At 40.7% G+C, this 22,487-nt stretch overlaps 1 protein-coding gene across 1 annotated transcript; it reads left to right on the forward strand.

Annotated features, from left to right (window-relative positions):
- Positions 1-501: 501 nt before the first annotated feature.
- Positions 502-20,867, forward strand: mfsd14a2 (major facilitator superfamily domain containing 14A2). Its single transcript, XM_034702549.1, has 12 exons — positions 502-771; positions 3,680-3,775; positions 8,458-8,520; positions 9,582-9,709; positions 9,936-10,050; positions 10,210-10,428; positions 12,130-12,243; positions 13,508-13,579; positions 14,274-14,386; positions 17,090-17,187; positions 17,373-17,530; positions 17,626-20,867. Exons 1-12 carry the CDS (start codon positions 688-690, stop codon positions 17,836-17,838), a joined length of 1,473 nt encoding a protein of 490 aa, XP_034558440.1. The 5' UTR covers positions 502-687; the 3' UTR covers positions 17,839-20,867.
- The last annotated feature ends 1,620 nt before the right edge of the window (positions 20,868-22,487 follow it).

The following is a 22,487-nucleotide window of genomic DNA, read 5'->3' on the forward strand; positions in this document are numbered from 1 at the left end:
AGAAAACAGGTTATATTTGATTGATTACGGAAATGCCACATATTTAAGAACTATTTTAATTTCTATGGTGTGCATAGGTAGAATGTTACTCACATGTGAAGCAATATAAACTGGAGAGAATGTAATCACAATTATTGTCAGTGATTTTAATCCTTCCCACAAGTATTATCAAGCGTTTAAGACATTCATCAGAAGTGTTGAATCCGTTTTTAAGGTGAGAGCATGAAAGGGCGGATGTTTTATACACAATTCACGCTTTAAATTCATCGTTTATGTTCGTTGATGTAGCTGAACATCTTGTACACTTTCTTCGTAAACACAAACCATTCCCCGTACATGGTACTTCCTGTGTGTACATCGAACCCGCGGTGTGCTGCTCACAAATCACCATGTGAGGATCAATAGAACAGCGTTTCTCTTAACCAATCAGAAGCTCAGCCTGGAGTTGCCTTACATTGGTCAACCAATCACTGAGCAGTATTTCATTAGAAGGGGCGGGTCCATGTTCGGTTCAGGAAGACGGGTTAGCAGTGAGGTGGGGAAGAGAAATCATCACTTAGCCCGCTGCTAGCTGCTGCCTCCTGTAGCCGAAGTGTTATGAGCGAAGTAGCCAAAATCAGTAGATTGTTTTACTCTCGATAGGTGCAACGATGACCCTCTGACACCAAGAATGGACATAAGTTAACAATGACGGGGGAGAAAAAGAAGAAAAAGCGGCTGAACCGCAGCATTCTTCTTGCAAAGAAAATTATAATAAAAGATGGAGGAAGTGTGAGTTAAATATTTATTTATCTTCGTTAGCTTAACCACTGAGCTGACCTGGCTCACATCAAATGAGTTTTTCTTATGTTGACTAAATCGAAGCAGTGAAAGCAGTGTTTGTTAATATCTCGGTGTCTTTAGATGGTCGAGCTCATAATGTTCACCGTTAGCTGGTCCGACTCGCTACCTGGACGCCAAGCTAACTAGTGCTAAGCTAATGTTAGCGGCCTTCGTTTACACGTCAGCTCAGGTAGCCGCTAATGTCATCGTTAGCTATGTTTTCTTTGATGTTATCTCACCCTTGTACATATTTTAACCTGAATACAATCTAATCTAACTTGAATCGGCTCTTTATATAAATGCAACATCACTACTGCTCCAGTCTTGTTGAGAATACTTGTGATTAAGGCATCAACCCGGGGCTAACATTAGCTCACTAGCAGATGTGTTTAATTGGGAGTATTTTTACTCCCTTACGATAAACAGTCTTTATTTAGCTTTAAGATACGATCGTGTGACCCAGCTGATTGTTTAGGAGACACTGCACTGTAACTTGTCAGGCAATGTAAGAGGTCTTTATTCCGTGGTTTGTAAAAGGGCGACGGCATTTAAACAGAGAATGGCAGCGTTGGTTTAACACAAGCAAACATTTGAGTCAACAATTCAGAGCAAACTCTGAGTGGCCAACATAGTATGTAGCTGTATGATCCCTGTGAAGAATTTCGTGCTAAATATTCCTGAAATAGCAATACAGACTTGTTTCTGCCACCCTGTTTTCTTTGCCTAAGATGCCCTTGACTGTATGCAACAATCATACTAGAGAAGAAAAGAATACAATAGAATGTACTTTATTATATTGTTATCAAACTATTTTACTACACTATTATTTATTATTATTATACTTCATATACAATAAGCAGATCACATATTCATCTCTTTAAAAGTACTTATTTACCTTTCTTCGACAGATAGTATTTTCATTTAGAAATTTTGGATTTTTGTTTAGGTTTATATATTTATTGTCCTTACTGTCTTGCTAAGTACCAGTGTTTCAATCACCACGTCAAATTCCTTGTGTGTGCGAGCTCACTTGGCAAAAAAGCTTTCTTGAATCTTGAACTAACACAGGATTACTTCTTGTATTTGTGTATCCCAAAGGGGTTTGAAGTTGTGATGGTCCCTATTTAATGAGGCTGTTGGCAAACAGCGGGTAAGCTAGGACTGTTAAAAATACAGTGCAGATTATGTAATCAGTCAGGATGCTTTGCCAAACATGCTAGATATCCATTAAGAAGACAAACACAGTTGTAGTAATAATGACGAGAACCAGACAATGTTGTTTTCCCCAGTTTTGCTCCTGTCATCCTCATTACTGACTCTTCTCATGACATACTCTCAACACATGACATATTGCAGCTCTATTTCCATTTCCATTCTTGTTTCATATCATTGTGATTGTCTCGTGTTATTGCAGCGAGGTCTGACCACTTAGCCATTATGATTTCCCTCGGTGTCCAATCTGAGCATCCAACAGGCTTGGATGCTCTCTTGTTAATAGCACTGTATGAAATCCAAAGATATAAAAGGCCATTGATTTAATGGAGAGGAAGTAGCAGCATCCATATAATGCGACTGCTACAGAGAGTTCCTCATTTTCTCAGCAAAGCAGGTAGTGTGATCATCGAAAGACGAAGGGAGGGTGTTTTCACAGATTTGCTGTCACACACACACCTAGCAACTGGTTTTCTGTGATGTGATGTTCTGACTTTCTCCACATGGAGAAGTGACAAACCACATGAGATGATAAACTTCGCAGTTAGTGTCTTTTGATAGGGCGGCCCTGGCCTAGTTTACTCCACAGTTGTCACACCTTCCTGCTCAGCATCCTCTCGCGTCACCGCAATTTATCTGTACCTTACAGTCTGCAGGTTTAACTGCGTTTTATTTCAGAGGGGAGTTAAATTAATATCTATTTGTGTTTTAACCATTGGGATTTAGAATGACCCAGTAAATTTTAAGACACTTAATGCTTTTTTTTACCTTCTTAACTCAAAACAAAAGCAAAAAAGTGACACCACTGATTCTTCTTGGTGTGTGTCATAGTGTGATTACTTGCATTCAACACATTTCATTAATAATAATAATAGTAAGGGCAATGTAACTGATACTACAAGTGATGTGAACAGCTTAACCGTGTTATCCCACCCCCATCATCTTGTAATCATACTAAGTATGACTGAATTAATGGAGCCACAGTGTCTGCCTGCTTTTTAATTAGTCTTAGCACGTACGCAGCTTAGTTACTTTGTGTTTTGGGATTTTGATACTGTGACACAACAAGGTGAGATTGGGTAAAGCAGCCGAACACTGACGTCATATTAAAAAATGTATAGTTGTATCCTAAGATGAGCAACTCTTGTGTAGAAAATGATTCCTTTGTTCACTCTATTCTCAAATCCGGTTTATCTTAAGGATACAGATTTCTCCTCATCTTGTAAAGCCACCTTCAGGGAGTCGCTCTGAATAATGTAAATGTCTTATTCAAATATTTCCCTCTCTTGCAGAAATCAAATTATTTGAGTACATGTAAATCTACGGATTGTTATATATGTGTGTCATGTGATTGTGACCTGAGCGTAGAGAAAAAATAATCAATGTTATAATGTAATTTGATGATTAGATTATTGCTGTTGTAGATTCAGTGCTGTGATGGTTTAGTCACAGTCAGGTCATTTTTCGTACCCAGTCCCACAGGATCGGCTGATGCAGAGTCTTTGCTACCTTGAAATAGATTCCAGTTTAACGCTGGATCTGTTAATGTTTTACCACTGAGAGGCACCTTGATGCATGTAAGAATCTTTGTACCTCTCAAGCTGATCTCTCCTGTGTGTGTTTCTCTCTCTCTGTCTCCATCCAGCCTCAGGGAATCGGTGAGCCCAGTGTGTACCATGCTGTGGTGGTCATCTTCCTGGAGTTCTTCGCATGGGGTCTCCTTACCACCCCGATGCTCACGGTGAGCCCTGCTACACACACTGTTATGTAAACTGACATCATGGTTTGTAATATATTCATACGCCTACACCTCTCTCCTCTCTGGAAACCAAGCCAATGAGTGGCATTTTCCATTGACTGGAATCACACAAGGCCCCTCAATGTCTATGACTGATTTAATTCCTAATCAAATGAGCAAGGCCTTGTGTCACACAGGCTTTTTTTGTGTGTGTATGTGCTAGTAGGTGTTTTACAAAGTGCTAATGGACTGAGAAATATGAAAAGAGCATCAAATAGTTGTATTGTTTGAGCTGCAGTTCTTTGTTAAACAGGCTTAAGAGGGGGTCAGTGGTTTGTGTTGTCAGACCACAGCACAGATGCCTGTCAGGCAAATACAACACGCTCACTTCGGTGCACAGCAGAAAAGTGTGGTTTAGGTATTTGCCACAGGCAACACTAACTTTATTTGAGAGGTTTCTGTTTAAAAATTATGGCAACAGAAAGTCATTTGTCAATACTTCGAATAAACATGACTGTTTCCCAGAAAACAGATCTCCTCTTTGAGAAAAGTGATGATGACTCACTGAAATACTTCATTTCCGATGAGCAGGAATCATGGCTTTATAGTTTCACTTTCTCACTGTAGTTTTTGAATTTTCATCCAAGCTCCAAATTAATTAAATTCCTGCGCCTTTTTTTCCCTCAAACTTCACATATTTTCCAACCAGCGTGCATATCTTCAGCTAGAAACTAGTGTCTGAAACAAATGATGAGCACACATCTGTGAGCCACATGAAGTAGACCAGACAGGCTTAAGCAAGGCATGTGTCCCAGCCATGTCTTGTTTGAAGAGGTGGTTGTGTGTGACTGTTTAGCTTTAATTACTGGAGGTGTGTTGTCGTTAAGAGCCCTGGGCAGAGGCAGGATTTGCATTTTGGACTAATCAGAGGGCGCCTGAAGATGAGAGGGACTGCTTCACTGCTCCCAATAAGAGCTGTGCTTCATTAGTATCCAGCAGCAACAGTCCTCACTGAGCATTCACGGTCAGTGTGTGTGTTGGGTAACAGCCTCCCAGTGGAGGAGAGGGGGGGATTCTTCTCAGCAAGACCATGAGCTAAACAGAACCACTAGACAATAACCAGACCCTGAGGTTGAGTTTCTTTTAAGCCCCTCATGCTCTAAATGAAACAAAGGCCTCATGTTCCTGCTCCATGTCATTGGCATTTTCACTCTGCATGTGATGCACACTGACGTTATGGACTTTGGACTGAACATCCCATTGATTTTTAACTGCGTGAACACCCCTTTCACCTATTTGGAGCAAAAGTGGAGCATTTCAGCACACAGTGTCTGGATGTATACGTCTTTGAGTACCCTCCTATGGTTCTTTGTATTTGCCTGACAATATTGACAAAGTAAGCAGGGTCAGGAAAACAAAGAAGCTCCCTATAGCTTTGTTTTCTTTGTTTTTTAGTTGTCAAAGTCCTCTTGTGCACACAACAGTAGTTAAGTTTTCATTTTTCTTTATCCTAATCATTTTCTTACTTTCAAATGATAAAAAAGAGCATCTCTGAACTTTTGAAGCATGTAGAGTAGCTCTAAGGAACACCTTGGTGCTCAGCTGGTAAATAAGCATAGCATTGAAGACTTTGTCCCCTCTGTAGCAGCCCAGGTTCAGTATAAACCTGGACCCTTTCCTGCATGTATGTATAGTTTTTGTACTTTTTGTTATATAAAGTCCATTATGTCACTGTTGTAAAATGACATCAGAGATTTAACAAAGGACATTGTTTCGCACCCTGAACCTGTGTACCTTATACCAAGGACCTTTATGTCGGGGTTGAACTAAGCCGCCATGCTCACTTGTCTGTTTCAGGCTGCTCTGTTAAGGTCGGACATTTATTCTTTCATTCAATACAAATGTGAAACAGTCAACCAGACACAGGTTTCAGACAGAACAAGAGCTCAGCTTTTCAGTCTGACGAGAGCTGTGAATTCACCTCTAACCATCCTGAATATCCAAAATACGATTCAAAATATGAAAACGGAAGGTGCCTGAATGGATTGACCTGAAGACGACCCTGATTACAAGGCATCTGTTCAAGACACATTTTTAGGGAGAGACTTTTGGGACCAAATCTTGTTTTCTTAAAGAAGATTATTTTTATTGAGCATAATAATAAATCAAACAGGAAAAGAAGAGGGTTGTTTTAACACATTTTAGATAGGACTATTGGATTTTCAGTGTGTTAAGATTAATAGGTTGCATTTCAGTGAAATGCCTAGCGGTCTAAGCAAGCACCCCGTGTACAGAGGCTGCGGTACTCGTCGTAGGTTCAACTCCCAGCCTCTACCATTTGCTGCATGTCTTCCCTCCCTCTCTCTACTCTCCACATTTCCTGTCTCTCTCCAGCTTTCCTGTCCAATAAAGGCAAAATGCCCAAAAACATATCTTTAAAAAAAGAAAGAAACGAAAAATGATCACATGTGTGCATTAAGCGCTAAAGCATTGTTATTTAATCAACATAATAATTCTAATAACCTGCAGTCTATCAAATAGATGACAGGTCTGGTAATGTGCAAACCTTTTATCTGTTTTTCTTTGACAAACCTACTTTTAGACTATCTTTATGCTCTTGCCATCTTTGGACATAACGATCTGTGGCACCATTTCATCTTAAAAGGCACCATAACTCTGCCTCAGTTGTTTGTTTACTTGTCCTACTTCTGTGCTATTTCGCTCTGGTCACCATGTCTCTCCAGCTCTTATTTTCGTGCTACTGTAGCAGTGAGTGGCGTGACGTCTGGTCTCAGTCATGAGGAGTGTACCCACTAAGGGGGACTGTCCACTGTCTTGACATTGAATTACTATACCCTGAAAATATAAGACAACCCCACCTTTTTTTTCAGATTATTTCAAGTAAAAAACCATCTTGTATTCTGGTGGTGGTATTTAAGCAGCTGACAGAGTAAAGAAACACCAGCTTCCCAATCGTTGCCCCTTTGTGAATCTCTTTGTCTTGTGATTTGGGAAAACCCATGATCCCGCAACATCAAAACACATCCAAGAGAAGGAACCACTTCTGTGAAAAGAGAGTAAAACGCTTTTTAAACTTAGATTTACTGTGAGTGGCCACCAGAAAGACAGTCTGTTGCTTTTATGAGCATAGTGCATTTGTAAATTTGACAGGGTTTGGGCTCACATGAAGAATGAAGGCTATGTCTCTCTGCAGTCATGCTGGCATTTAGTTTGAGGAGGGCCTAAATGTAAACACTACTGTTATATAAGTTACACATTAAAAGGACCAGTTTAATGATTCTTAACTAGAGCAGAGGGAGAAGTTATATTTCACATTTAGAAAGATAATTTGATCATTTTTGGCTTTTTAAAGCTGGGGTTGGTAGTTAGATTTAGATACATTTTTTGTCATACTGGTTAAAATGATCTTTATGTCCTGATGGCAATCAATACATGATGTGTTCCTAAAAAAGAGTGAAAAAAAAGAGTGAAAAAAAACTGCTATCTACAGCCGGAGTAAACCTGGGAAAACACCAACCAATCACCGTTTTTTGGGTCCCCAAATTTTAAACCAATCAAATCCCGTCCAGCCGTTCTGCCCTCCTCCTGTGCGTACATTTCCCCGGCGTGCACTCCTCCGAGTCCCCGTCTCCTGCCTCTACTTTCCCTGACTCTATTTACTGCCCCTCTCGCTCGTCCTCGGGCCTGTCCCCTCTGACCTGCTGAGGTGCTTTGCTCAGGACTGTAGTCCGGATCAGAGTCTAAAAAGCTCTCACCAACAAGCAGAATAATTAATGACATTCAGTAAGTCCTACAGAAAATATATATGTACTGTAGCGTCCGTCCGGACACAGGAACCACAGGAACTTTACCCCTGAACTATGTGCGTTTCAACCGGAGGAACCAGGGTCTAAATTTGGCTCAGGGGTAGATAAACTCCCCCCTGAAAAGCACCTGCTTGAGGGGTAGTACTTTTCAATGGTCCTGGGACTTTCGGTTGAACGTTACGGTGTTTGTGGATTTTACACAGTTGTTGAAACACAGAGGGAACTCCTGGGAGTGCATACTAGCTTAGTTTTTCATTAAGATTTCAAAATCTTATTTTATAGAATTTTTTTTCTCCATACGTCACTGGCCTGATTTGCACAATTTACTCAGGACTTCAGCCCATGGTCAGAACGCAGACAACAATGGGGGCACAGGAACCGTTTAGTTCCGGGGAAAGTAGTTCTGGGGGATAAAAGACCCCGGAACTCTTGGTCGAAATGCACCTTGTGCACTGATTTCCTCTCCTCACACGGCTGTGTCACATGTCGACACTACAACACAACAACAAACATGTTACATGATTTCCTGTTTTGACGTGACTCTTGTACTCCATGATAAGGAGATGTTAAAGACGGTTGTATTTGTGATGTGCCTTAATGGAGGTCTGCATTAATGCATTGTAGTGAGTCTGCTCCATTACTGTCAGTGCGGGCTGAGTCCTCACACCACTGACGGTTATTCTAGCCTGCAGACTCGCCTGATATACACAGCTCTGAAGAATATCATCGAGGCTCTCACAGCATCACAATTTCAATGCTACTGTCCATGTATGCAATCGCTGAGAAATCCACTGTGGGTTTCTGTTTGAAGACTCTTTTCATGAAGTTGATGAAGTGTGATCTGTGTTTGTTCTCCAGGTTTTACACCAGACATTCCCCCAGCACACATTCCTGATGAATGGGCTCATCCATGGTGTCAAGGTAAGACATCAGCACACACAAACAACACAACAAGGCTCTGTGTGTTATCTGTAATGAGGCGTATAACAGTCAAGCATGCAAACAGACAGAACACACGCTCTGCATGTTATCAACACAGATATCTCAAGTGTTTTACTGACTGCTTCAGCAACAAGTGATGTCTTTGTGTTGTTCAATTAGTATGATTTTAATAATTTTGTGATACACATTTTTGTTGATTCAATTGAATATAAAAGATTTCCTCTCCTGGTGTCATGCAGCCACACAGTGCTGATAAACTACTCCTGATCTTCAGCCTTGCACACGTGTCCCACTTTAACTCATCTCTGTGACACTCTGCTGAGCTTTCGTTCAGCACCTCACCGCTTGACACTTGTTTAATGACATGTTAACACCTGCGAGCTCTCCAGTAAATATTACTGGTTGTCCTGCGGGCTGCAGAATAGCTCACTGAATCACCTTCTCATTTAAGTGTCTCAAGTGCAAGTTGACAGTGACTTTTAAATCAGAGGAGAGTGTGTCTAAAGAGTGTCAGAGAGTAGAAGCTGGTGGGAAAGAAAAAAGGATACGGAACTGATTCAGATGTTGAAAGACTTCTAATCCTGTGTGTTGCATGGCCGCGTCTGTCCGTATCTGTCCTTGTTATCGAACTTTAAACTAGACCTCACAGCAGCAGGCCCTAGATGCTTCTTAGTCCTGATTCCTCAGACCATCTGAATTTGAAAAGGGAAAAACATGACTTCTCCAGTCTGATGGCTGTGAAGGCACCAGACATCCTAGTTCCTGTTAAACACTTCTATTTTCCAGCAGCCAAGCAGTATAAACTAGAAAAGGTCTTGTTAAAGATCATGTTTGCCATGAGGTGAGTTCAGCTAGTAACAACAAAGATGATTTATCACAAGACTGTTATCCACTTGAGTTGGAGAGTCGTGTTTGTGTCTGAGTCTGCACTCTATCTGTGCCAACAGCGTGCCGTCCCTGTGAATCTCTAAGTGGTAGCTCAGTCGAGTTATCCGTTTACACTCTTGTGATTCATCCATCCCTGTCTCCGTCCTTTCCAGGGCCTATTATCTTTTCTAAGTGCTCCGCTGATCGGAGCACTGTCAGACGTATGGGGTCGCAAGTCTTTCCTGCTGCTAACGGTCTTCTTCACGTGTGCGCCCATCCCACTGATGAAGATCAGCCCATGGTGAGTGGAAATGACTGACAGTCATTTTTAAGACTTTTAAGGTCAAAGATGAAGTTCTATCCTGCGCTGGCTTTCAATATAAAATACAAATCAACCTGATTACAAAAGGATAAAACTTAAAGGTAAAATACACAAATAGTATTTGAAACCTCCAAAAAGTAGAGTTTAAAATATTGAAGAGGATTATCTTGTTTTCCTGATGAGACTATCTCCTTTCTTCTTTCAGGTGGTACTTTGCAGTCATCTCCATGTCTGGCGTTTTTGCCGTCACCTTCTCTGTGATTTTTGCGTATGTGGCAGATATCACGCAGGAGCATGAGAGGAGCACAGCATACGGTTTGGTAAGCAGATGTTTGACTAAAACTCTGTCCTGTTAGAATAACGTCTCCCGAAACTTCTCCAAGAAGAGCCTGTATCTGTTTAAACAGCTTGATATGTTAACTTTCTGAATGGACAGATCAGTCACTTCCTTTTCTCTCCCCTCATCTCCTTCCCTCCAGGTATCAGCTACCTTTGCAGCCAGCCTGGTCACCAGCCCGGCCATCGGAGCGTACCTGTCTGTGACTTACGGTGACACCTTGGTGGTGATCCTGGCCACAGCCATAGCCCTGCTCGACATCTGCTTCATCCTGGTGGCCGTACCGGAGTCACTGCCAGAGAAGATGAGGCCAGCGTCATGGGGAGCACCCATCTCCTGGGAGCAAGCAGACCCCTTCGCTGTGAGTAACAACACAACACTCTTTATTTATCATTATCAGCCAAGGGACCCGTTCTTCCGACACATTCTGAATCATTACTGCATTTGACTTTAGCATTGTTTAAGACTTGTTTTCACAGTTTGTTTATAATGTAGCACAGTGTTGATATTGTTCCTTATAACAAGCGCCATCAGCCATGGAACTCAAATCACTTCCTGATGCTCCAAAAATTAATGTTTAGGGTAACGATACTAATATTATAAATGTGTGACATCCTCACACTACAGGCCGATAGTCGAGTCAGAGGATCCTAAGTCTGGGGCCGTCCTCTTGATAGGCGGTGTCGGGTGTGGAGAGTAGTGTGTTCTTAAACAAGTAACCACACCCGGCAGTTATGACATAGCATCATGTGCACTTGTATGTCACGGTAGCAAAACACGAGTCATGTGCCGATATGTGTATCAAATTTATTATATTGACAACAGTCTTCCTGTTTGTGCCTACCATTAAAAGATCACTTCATAATTAGAGATGGGCATCTGACTACACATGGTCACTAGGAACTATTTGAGAATTGTTCAAATAGCACCCCCCTTCCTCCTGTGGGCACATGCAGTCATAAGGTGCTTTTCAACTGCAGGAACTTTCCCCACGAACTAGGAACCTTTTGAGAAACTATGTGCGTTTCAACAGCAGGAACCAGGGTCCAAATGTTTGTTCTGGGGTAGTTAATCTTCCCCTGAAAGGGACACATACGCAGTAGGCTCAGAGAAGACGACTGTTACACAGCTATTAAACAAAGTGAATCCCAGTTATGTGTGGTGAAAAAAAAACACTGCATTTACTCTACCGATCAGAAACCACCCCCCATATTTTCCTGGACCTTTGGAAAGTACTACCCCTAAAAGCAGGGCCTTTTCAGGGGGAGATTAAGTACCCCAGAAGCACATTTAGACTCTGGTTCCTGCTCTCAAAACACAGTTTCTCAAAAGATCCCTAGTACCTGGGGAAAATTCCTGCAGTTGAAAAGCACCTATAAAGACAGAAAGACACCCGTGAATGTGCATAGCTGCTGTATGTATGCAAGTTAGATAAATGTATGGATATGATGCTGGTTTCAGTTGCAAGTATTCCACTTGACCTCCTTTTTTGTTTGTTATAGTTTTAGTTTCCAAAAAGCTCCACATAGAATTCTTTGACTGCTTCAGAAGTCTGAATTTTTCTACAGTTCTTTTCTCAGTTTGGTTTCCAGCCACTACTAGAACTTACGTTTTCTTCTTCTGTTGTTATTTAATGCCAGTTAGCAAACAACTCAGAGTTCACCTTATTTCAATCAGACAGGAAAAACAACTGAATAAATAGATTTTTAAGATGTGATCAATTTGTTGTTGCTTGAATATTTGATCCCTGTCCACGACTTCCCTAGAACTTCAGTGATTGGGGCATAAAGTCCACAGTTCTTGTTCTGTATAAGATTATGTACTTTAGATAATAGCCAGTTGTCTGTGATCATTAAATCATCTCTGAAGTTGCAGTTATTTAAAGTTTTATTGATATGAAATGAAGTACTAGCAGATAAGAGATTTAATCTGCTTCCATGTAGAAATGACGGTCAAAGTTTGGCTATTAATTGAGCAGTTGATGTGTCTGTTATTGCAAAGTCGTATTTCTCCAAATCACTCACCCGTGCATCAAGTTAAATGTTTTCTTTCTTCTCTTCAGTCTCTGCGTAAGGTGGGCCAGGACTCCACAGTGCTCCTCATCTGCATCACAGTGTTTCTCTCCTACCTCCCAGAGGCCGGCCAGTACTCCAGTTTCTTCCTCTATCTCAGACAGGTAACACTCTGCTCTCTGTGTCCACACATTACCACAAAGTCCACAAACATGACAGAACTGAAAACACAGAATTGTGAATTTATAACCCACATGTTGTTGCTCATACTCAACTGAACGTGACAACAGATCGTGAAATGATTCAACTGTAACCTCAATCTGCCCTCATCACACACAGCTCTTTCTGTAGAGAGCTAGTAGAGATGTGGACCGTCAAATACATGGCTTATATCGCAATTAGGAATGGAAGAGATTGCCTTTTTAAGGGGGTAAAACTGTCATTGAGAAGGACAGGATAATTTTGTATGCTACATCATCATTAGTATTACCAAGGAGAGACTGAAGTTTCCACAGGAGACTCGGGGAATAATCTCAGTACCCAGGAACTTGTGTAAATTTGCCAAACAAACATTTTCATCCACATGGCTTAGAGATGGGATCAGCAGGTTTGTGAGCAGCCTGTTAAAGTGAGTCTCAGCAGAATGCCAATGCAGGAAAATATATTTTAGTGTGAAGAAATGAACCATGGATTGTCAGGCTGCTGTGGCTCAGGAGACAAAGTGGGTGGTCCACTTATTGGAAGATCTGAAATTCAGTTGCATGCTCCTCCAGATCGCATCTGGAAATGTCCTTTGGAAAAATACACCCCCCCCCCCCAAGTTTTGTGAGTGTGAATGCCATTAAATGAAAATGCTTAGTAAGCAGAGAGCTAAGAGGGCATTTCAGTCTATGTGCAGCTTCATCATCGGACAAGGTGTGATCTCCTTGTCCAAGCTGCTTGAAGTGAGAGCTGTGTAGTTTGTGTACATAGCGTCACAAGAACCAGTCTGACAAGTGTGTCACACAAATGCACACTGTCTCACGGTCCTTCAACCATCCGGGGTGTTCCTGGAGCAATGGAGCTAACGTTACTCCACACGCCTCCCTCCCTCCCTCGTCCCCAGGCTCCTCACTCTGCTGACGCTGCTTTATTCTAAATCTCTCCACATTCATTGTCATAAATTTAACACACCTTGCACCAGCTGCCTTGCCACACATGTGACCCAAATACACCAAAGAAAACAAGAGGAGGAGAACGGCACTCTTTTTCTCTAAGAACCAGCATAAACATCGTCTTTCCACAAAAGAGCAGAGTGAAACCCTCTCCTTCCTTTGTGTTCAGGGAAAAATAGGTGAAGTCTTTGTGTTTGAGGTACATGTTTGTCTCTCACTCTGCTTGTCTCTTCTTGCCCTAACCCCTGTTATCTGAATGCTCTCTCGCCCTCAGGTCATAGGCTTCACCTCAGAGACAGTTGCTGCCTTTATCGCTGTGGTGGGGATCCTGTCAATACTAGCACAGGTACTTAAACAAACATGTAGGCTGTTAGATTACATGTAACATGGAGGCATCCTCTTCTCATGATTGGACTTAATGTCTTGTTCATCTTAGATTAAAGAAGAAAAACAACAATTAAAAATATTTCCTGGGGCCAAAGTTGTTGACTTGGAGTCAGTTGTGTATCTTAAAACCGCAAAAAGCTTTTAAAAACTTTAAAGTTTCCACACCCATCATTATTATATTCAGTTTGGATAAGAAAGAAAAAATTTAACATGCTATAAAGGATAAAAAGGAGGAGCGACAGAGGACAAATCCCTCCCTCCTCCTGGGTCATCATTTATTTTAGTTTTTCTGCATGTGTGATAAGAAGCATGTGCTTCTTTATAGAGCTTCTTTTGTCCTAATTGAAGAATCTCCAGTCATCCAAAACACAATGGTGTCTTTTATATTTATATATATATATATATATATATATATATATATATATATATATATATATATGGAGAGAGAGAGAGAGAGAGAGAGAGATTTTTGAAGTGGAACTTTAAAAAAAAAAAAAGAAAATATTATAACAAGTTTTCTATCCATGCATTATTACATCCATGGATATTAGTTAATTTCAGTCAGAGTCCCTGTTAAAGAGTGTTTTCAAAGTATGACAGATAGTTGCTGCACTGTTTCATGTCGTCTTGTGTGACCTGTGCTCTTAAAACAGACGGTGGTGCTGGGTATCTTGATGCGCTCAATAGGGAACAAAAACACGATCCTGCTCGGCCTCGGCTTCCAAATCCTCCAGCTGGCGTGGTACGGCTTCGGCTCCCAGCCCTGGTAAGTAACATCCGCATCCTGTTTCTTACACTTACAAACACCTTTACACTACAGTCCTATTAAAGGGATACTTTTACTGTAAAAACCAAACACATTTATTTCTATTGATTTTGTAATTACAGTGCATGTAAGCAGTGACGGTGTGAAAAAGGAGAGACAAACAAGTGTGTGCACCATTAGCAGTACTAAACTACAACAACCATACTGTCATTATCATAAACCCAAGCCCCCCAGCCCCCCGAAACCTTCTACGACTTTTATAAAGAAAAAACAACAACAATTGGTAATTAAATGATATCAATTATAAATAAATGAATACAAAAAAGGTTGAATAAAAATATGAGATTAAAGAAAGGGGTGAGAGAGGGAGAAAGAGAGAAGGTGGGGCAACTAAACCTCTTCTAGTTGTATGATAGTTTTGGGTAAATATTCAGTGCGGGCTCTCCAAGACTTGTCAAATCACCTGTTTGACCCATCAATTTAGAATCGGATATTCTCAAGTTTAATATGACTTAGAATCTCTTTGAGTCAGATGTTGTGTGAAGGAGGGAGTGTGTGCTTCCACCTGAATAGGATAAGGCTTCTTGCTTGCAAAGTTGTAAAGGCTAAGAAATGCTGCTTGGTCGCTGAAAGGTTGAACATTTCAGGTGGTGGGACTCCAAATAGGACAGTGAGTGGGTCAGGCAGAAGGACTGTATCAAAAACTGTTCAGTGTGTTGAATTTTAGACTCCAGAAGTCTTTTAGTTGACGGCAGGGCCAGAACAAATTGGTGTGATTAGCAGGTAAATTCTTGCATGAAGTACCGTCAATTTTTGGGTTAATTTTAGCCAGTTGGACATTTGTGTAGTGTGCTCTAAAAAGGATCTTACATTGCAATAAACCATGACTGGTACACAAAGCTGTGTGGACAAGAGCAAGGCTTCAGTCCCACTGGTCATCATATAAAGGCATGTGAGGAAAGTCTGCTGTTGATTGGTTGCTGGGTCAGAGTTGGGGGAGTCAGTGAAGCTGTACAACAAGATGAGGTCTAATAACCAAACAGTTAATGAGAAATTGAGTTTTTATTCCTTTTATTGGTTCTTGAAAGAAACATTTTGACCTTCTGTGCATCCATTTGCGTCACCTGTTCCACCATGTTCACTTCAGCTCTGGATAGACGGTCAGTAATGATCAAGCTTTAATAAAGATGTCCTGCAATGATGCAATGACATTTAATCTCTATGTAAATATAATTCAGGCAAGGGAAGAAAGTTTGTCTAACGTGACTAAGCATTTCCTGCAGCAGCATGAGAAGGCCCTGTTGTAGTCACGTGCTCGTGTATCAGTTAATTGCGGCTCATTCAACCTCAGTAAAATGGCAAATATTTAACTTGTGCCTGACGAGATACAGAACATTTCTGTGTCTCAGTTGACTAGGAATGTCATCTAGATAGTTTAGGTAGATGTTTGTTTGGGTGAAATATACTGTGAACTTTCTCTCAATATATTTGTTTTTACTTTCGGCTTTAAGAACCTGAAGCACAGACGCTGACCAAAATCTGAATTTTTCAAAAACTAAATGATTCCTAAATCCTCAAGTTTCAGGCTGAAGCACTGCATCCATCAATCAGCAATCACTCCTTTAAAGCAGCAGGGATCCATGATGTTTTTGTCCACTGTTGTTGTACTGCTCTGACAAACCACCAGATGGCAGCATAGCCTAAATCAATACCACTGCCACAGGCTGGTTGTTGACACTGCCCTGTGAAAACAGTGAATCCATTACAGTCATCAATATCATTTTGTAACCTAAAGATTTTGTTTGACTGCTTTAATTGCTTTAATGGATTTGCTGTGCTGTCACAAAACATGCACAGACATCATAGCTTTAGAAACGTCAGTAAAAGAGCCAGAACCATTCAGACAAATCCTTTTTAGATGAAGATCTTTGTATTTATATGTTTTAAGTAGACGAAGGCACAGAAACACAACAGTTCACACTCAAACAGGTGACACCATCAGTTTCATTTCTCTACCTGCCTTTCCTGTTGATTTGGCCCGGAGGCAGAGTGACCATAACATCTATTGATTTTGAAAGAAAACATTCACCACATGTCTCCTTGTTGCTCCTCTCCGCCGTGGTCAATACCTTGGAAATGAAGTTAGAGGAAGGTCAAGTTGGCTGCTTTATACATCAAGAGGAAAGTCCTTCTGCTTTAATCTTCAAAAAAACACACTGTCAGTCTCTCTACCTTCAGGACTAAGAGAAGTCCTTAAGCAGAAATGAATGGATGGGAACACGGCTGGTTATGATCGTCATTGTGTTGAACATCAAATTAAAATAATTCACTTTGTTACATGAGGTTGACATTTTGCACTAAAAAAAATCAACCACTGCTTTATTTAGCGCCGTAGTTTAACAGCATTTAAAACTCCAGTGAGGAACTTTCTGTTCTCTTTTGCTGGTCGTGTTCTGCACTCAGCCTGCTTTCTTTTAACAGTCTAATGCTCGCTAGCTCTCTCTGAATATTTGCTGTAGAACATGTGAAGAATGAGGCTTTTTCTTCAGGGTGCTTGTCTGACACCTTCCCCCTCACTGTGTTTACAGACCGGTTTAAATATACATGCACCATATAACACCAAATGGTCTTTAGCTCACCCTTCCATACATGCATGAATCTAAACTTCTGCAAAGGTTAATTGATGGGTGTTGTTGTTTGTAGGATGATGTGGGCAGCTGGAGCAGTTGCAGCCATGTCCAGCATCACCTTCCCTGCTATCAGCGCCATTGTGTCTCGCAATGCTGACCCCGACCAACAAGGTACGTTTCTGAACGGTTATCTTGAATGAATTCATTAAGTAGAGCAAGAAATGAAACTTCTCTAGCTTCTTCTTTTCCCACTTAGAAAAACAGTGTATGTTCACTTTAATAAGAACACCATTTTCCCACCCTGTGATTGGTCGCTGTAATGACATGACATGTTCTTGATGTATTTGTGCCTGCAGGTGTCGTGCAGGGGATGATCACTGGAATCCGGGGCCTCTGTAATGGCCTGGGCCCTGCTCTTTATGGTTTTGTGTTTTACCTGTTCCACGTGGAGCTGACTGACACCGACGGCAACGACAAAGGTGCCAAACCCAACATGGCCAACCCCACCGATGAGGTAAGCAAAACACTCTTATCTGTACTACATAAATAAGAAACTCCATGTTTGGTTGTTGTTTTAACAAATGACATCCTTGTTTTTTTTTCCTGCAGAGTGCCATCATCCCAGGTCCCCCCTTCCTGTTTGGAGCATGCTCAGTGTTGTTGTCTCTGCTGGTGGCCCTGTTTATCCCGGAGCACACAGGGCCCGGCGTGCGGCCCGGCGCCTATAAGAAGCACAGCAACGGGGCACAGAGTCACTCTCACAGTCCTCAAGGCAGCGGGGCTGAGGGCAAGGAGCCGCTGCTGGAGGACAGCAGCGTATAACCTCAGCTTAGGGGGGGGAGACACCTTTGCTCCAACCCAAAAGCTCCTGCACATGTGGACAGATGCACACAATTTGGACACGCTCTCGCCTCAGGCACACATCTGACTCGAGTGCCGTGAAGAGGTGTTTGTGTCCACAGCACAAACGTGGCCACTCCTACCTTAGCAGCCCTTTTCTTTTTTTAAAGCAGGGTATTGTGAGGACTCTCTGAAGACCCTGTATGAAGAGAGTGTGTTGAGTGTTTTTCAGGCTGCAGTGGAAAGGTGTGTGTGGCTTGGCTGAGCTGGACTCTAATCCTTGGTTTCCATAAAGCAGTAACAGAGTGGAGTATGCAGCAGGTTGCCCCCCACCTGGTGTTAAAAAGAACAAAGTGATTTGGTTTAGAGTGTGAGCGGGGTTTATCTCAAACGTTACTAAATCCCTGTGTGATTCTTCATAGTCCTCTGTAGCCAGTGAAGTGGCAACTTTGCCTGTTTGTCCAATGAGAGTGTAACACTTAGTTGCGCACTTCTTCGATGGTTTTTTGAAGCTAACAACTGTCCAGATGCTTGTCGCTGCTACTACAGCTCTGTTAAGCATTGATGAAGGGAACACAACACAGATCTCAGACCTGTGAGGGGAGACTCAGACCAAGAGGCGCTGCCTGATTGAGGTTAGGATGGGTTGACCGGGTATCAGACTTCATGAGACCACATTTTGTTCAAACCCCACACTTCTTACAGAGAGAAGTGTGCAGAGAGACCACTTTATGAGCAGAAACTCTTTTTCAATGTTTACTTGCCATTCTCTAGATACGTAGTACAGTTTGGGTTGTATATTTTTTCTGTTCAGACTGAAGGCTAGTTGTGCTTCAAGTTCTTATTCAAGAAACAAATGTTGCCTCCAAGTGACTTAATATATATATATATATAAATGTATATATATTAATTACGTAACCTGTATGAAGACCGAGGTCTGAGAAGGCTCTGTAATCTTACGCTATTGCTCCCATCGGAGCTGTTACACACTTTTTATTCCCTTTTGTTTTCATGCCCTTCCTGTTGCTTTGTTTCCTGACATTTATCACCATCAGGGTTAAGGCTCACAGAACCATGGTTTTATTTTGAAAAGCCTCCGGACTATTATTTGAAGCTAGAGCATTGCTATCAGCAGGTCAGTGTGTGCGCTGACTGTTAATACCACGTCTTTGAATTAATATCACCAGGTTATCACTCATGCTGCTGCAGGAGATCATTCAAAGGTTAGGTGTGATATAATGTGATACATTTATAAGCTTACATTCTGTTATTAACTCACGCACAGTCTCATATTTAGCAGTCTTTAGATTCTCTGCAGTGTAAGCTGCAGCCCACGTCACCTTTTGGAAAGTAGCTGCAACAGTCAGAACACAGTCTATCGCCCCCTTCAGGCAAGAACGGTGAAACTGTCTCAGTTTTATTGGATGCTGCAGCTTAAATTTTTCTTAACACTTTATTGCAATATCACTGTGATGAAGTAAAGAGATGGTATCATTAAGTGCTACTTAAAGATCATGGTTCAATTTGATCTATCATCTAAGCAGGAATAGAAAAGCGCTCCTGTCCTAATCAATCAATGCTTTGATCCAAAACAAAGAGTAAACATTATAAAACTAACATAAATTAAGCAATAGATTCAAAAACTAAGACTTGTAGGTTTCATCTCTCTCTCTTTCCTCCATTAGGTATTAAATCTCTGGTTTTTAAAAATCGAGCAAAACTTAATGAGTGTAAGGACTTGATCTGCACATTATCAACAACCTGTCCTTTCCAGAGCTGCAGTATCTGTTGCTTTTCTTGCCTGTTGGTGGCGCAGGTTGGACATGACCTGCAGGTCTTCAACTGTTGCAGCTTCATCGCTGGGTAATTTTGATGGCACCTGTTTAACTGTGGTGCTTTGCATCAGTGACTGTGTGTTCCCTTTTGTTCACACACTGCTTCAGCGACTAGTAAATTTCCCCTCGTTGTGATTTTTAACAGTTAATTTATAAATGCCCTCAAGTGCATTTAAATAGCCCAAACACAAGCTGATAGGGAAACGTAGCTGAAAGTGGGTTTTATGTTGTTTAACACCTATCTGAAGAATTATATGCGTCATACATTTTGTGCCAAAATTTGTTTTGGTTTGTTTTTTCATACTGTGTGTGTGTATGTGTGCTTGCGCAATTGAGTGATTTTGTTATTGTTGTTATTTTTTGTTATTATGTTTTCTCTTGTCTTAATTTCTCTGGCTAAAGATTTAAGTTTTAATGCTTTTTGTTTTAATAGTTTTTTTGTTTTTTTTTAAACCTCATCCAGTCACCTTCAGAATCTTTTCAACATCGTGGCTAGATGGTTAAACTCTCGAATGTCCATCTGTCTGTTTTTCATCTAGGTCTTCATTTTATAACAAGCATTTCACAGTGGTTAGTTACATCTGATAAGCTAATTTTCCCCAGATTTATCAATAGATTATAACAAAAGTCCCTGAATGTTCCAAGCCAAGCTGTAAATGTTGACCACACTATACCCTCAGCATTTTGACTAAACCGGTCATGTTGTTAAAATTCTTTCTGAGGGGGAGTTACTAGACGGGAGGCCATCTGTGTTGATTTATTCTCTGAATATCTTTTTTTTTATTATCAGTTATTGGACCAACACATTGGTAAACCCAAAAATTAAAATTGGTAAGATTCTGCACCAGCCCCATGTGTACTCGTACAGCTTCCAAGACTGTAAATGTACAAAAGAATCACCTGTACGTACAGTAAATGTATATATTTATTGCTCAAGGAGAAGGCCACTTCTTGGTCTATTCGGTTGTATGGTGCAGTTATTATTATATATTTCTCAAGACTTACCTGCTAGCCACTCCTGTTTTTAGTACAATGTGGTTTGTGGCCTGAACCCCCTCTCTGTGTGCCTAAAATTAGCCAAGAAATGAGTATGGCAACATAAGTAAATGGTGGTTATTATGTAAATATGGGAAACTAATGACAAACTATTTATTAAAGGTTTATTGTACAATGAAATGTTTGGAGTTTGAGTCTGTGGGTTGTGGGTTGTTTATAAAATGCTTTGATGGCTATTTAAGGAAAAGGTTTTGAATGATCCTTTTGTGCCAACTCTAAACTCTGTGTTTCAAACTGAAATTTAACTATGGGGCGCCGTTTGTAAAGTTGTGCACACTGAAAATAACAGCAACATTTCTCCACATTTAGCGCCAAAACATCTTAAAATCGTGGTGTGAATTTTTAAAAGTCCCTTTTTTAATCACATTTGGAGCAATATTTGTGAACATTTTCACATTTATTTTTGTTGTGAAATATTTCAGATAAAATCACTGTTAAATCTAAAGGCTAAATGTAAATCTAAATATTAAATACAAATATAAATGTTAAATGCTACATCTAAATGTTAAATCTTAAAATGAAATATAACTCTTAATGTTAACTTTTCAATCTAAATGCCAAACATAAATGTTAAATCTAAATGTTGAATGATTTTCTGCAATCCTAAATATTTAGCTTATTTGCAAATTCACCCTGTCACCAAGCGGAAGTACCAAAATAAAAGCTTCGTTGACGAAACAGATATCCCAACTAAAGCTCTATCTAACTCCCCCCGGAGCTCCTCCAAAACGACGCCCCCGCTCACATGCACGAGCGGTGCTGTTTCGCGACCATATGTTGGTGACTGATTCAAAACCGGTCCTCAGCACATCGTTTGTGTTTTGCACTACAATAACTCATGTCTCACTCAGCGGTAAGAAAACACCAAAACATTATCATAGTGAAAGTTAACAACACAAACAAACAATGAAATGTACGCACAGGAGGCGGGCAGAATGGCAGGACAGGATTTGATTGGTTTGATATTTCTGCTCCTGATGGCAGGGATTGGTTGGTGTTTTCCCAGGTTTACTCCGGCTGTAGATAGTGGCTCTTTTTCACTCTTTTTTAAGAACACATTATGTATTGATTGCCATTGGGATATAAGATAGTTTTAACCAGTACAACAAAAAGTGTATCTAAATCTGACTACCAACCCCAGCTTTAATGACCTCCAAAACTGTCCTTCCAACATTTTCTTCTAAATCAGTGCACATTTTTGACTGCGGGCAGTCCCACTCTCAACCCGTGGGAGTGGGTACTGACAGACTGCAGGCTGGGATATCTGTATTGCTTTATGAAGCTTTTATTTTGGTACTTCTGCTAAGCTGCAGTCTGAGTTTGCATATTAGCTAAACATTTAGGATCTCAGAGCAACATTTAGCATTTAGACAAAACATTTATATTTAGCATTTAGATTGAAGAGTTGTTTTGTGTTAAATTGATTGGTCACAACAATAGTAAATGTGAAAATGACCACAGATATTGATTTAAATGTGATTTAAAAAGTGTCTGAAAAATTCCTATTCACACTGTTATTATGATGTTTTGGATCTGAATGTGGAGAAATGTTGCCGTTAATTTCAGTCTGCAAAACATTACAAACAGTGCCCCATATGTAACAGCTGCTAAACCCCATTTGATGTCATTACTCCAACAGTTGCTCCATTGTTAGCGTTTTCTTCTGTTCGTAAGCCAAGATTATTTGTTCGATGCTCTTTCTTGTGTGTTTGTTCAGTAATTCAGAGTTGTATTGGCCTC

This window comes from Notolabrus celidotus, chromosome 15, assembly GCF_009762535.1.
Source record: "Notolabrus celidotus isolate fNotCel1 chromosome 15, fNotCel1.pri, whole genome shotgun sequence".
Classification (NCBI taxonomy): domain Eukaryota; kingdom Metazoa; phylum Chordata; class Actinopteri; order Labriformes; family Labridae; genus Notolabrus; species Notolabrus celidotus.

What these genes read in the sequence shown, in the direction of transcription:
- mfsd14a2 (XM_034702549.1), top strand. Translation starts at nt 688, where the DNA reads ATGACGGGGGAGAAAAAGAAGAAAAAGCGGCTGAACCGCAGCATTCTT. An exon ending in GGCTCATCCATGGTGTCAAG is followed by an intron (nt 8,521 to 9,581) that starts GTAAGACATCAG and finishes CGTCCTTTCCAG; the next exon opens with GGCCTATTATCTTTTCTAAG. An exon ending in TCTTCCTCTATCTCAGACAG is followed by an intron (nt 12,244 to 13,507) that starts GTAACACTCTGC and finishes TCTCGCCCTCAG; the next exon opens with GTCATAGGCTTCACCTCAGA.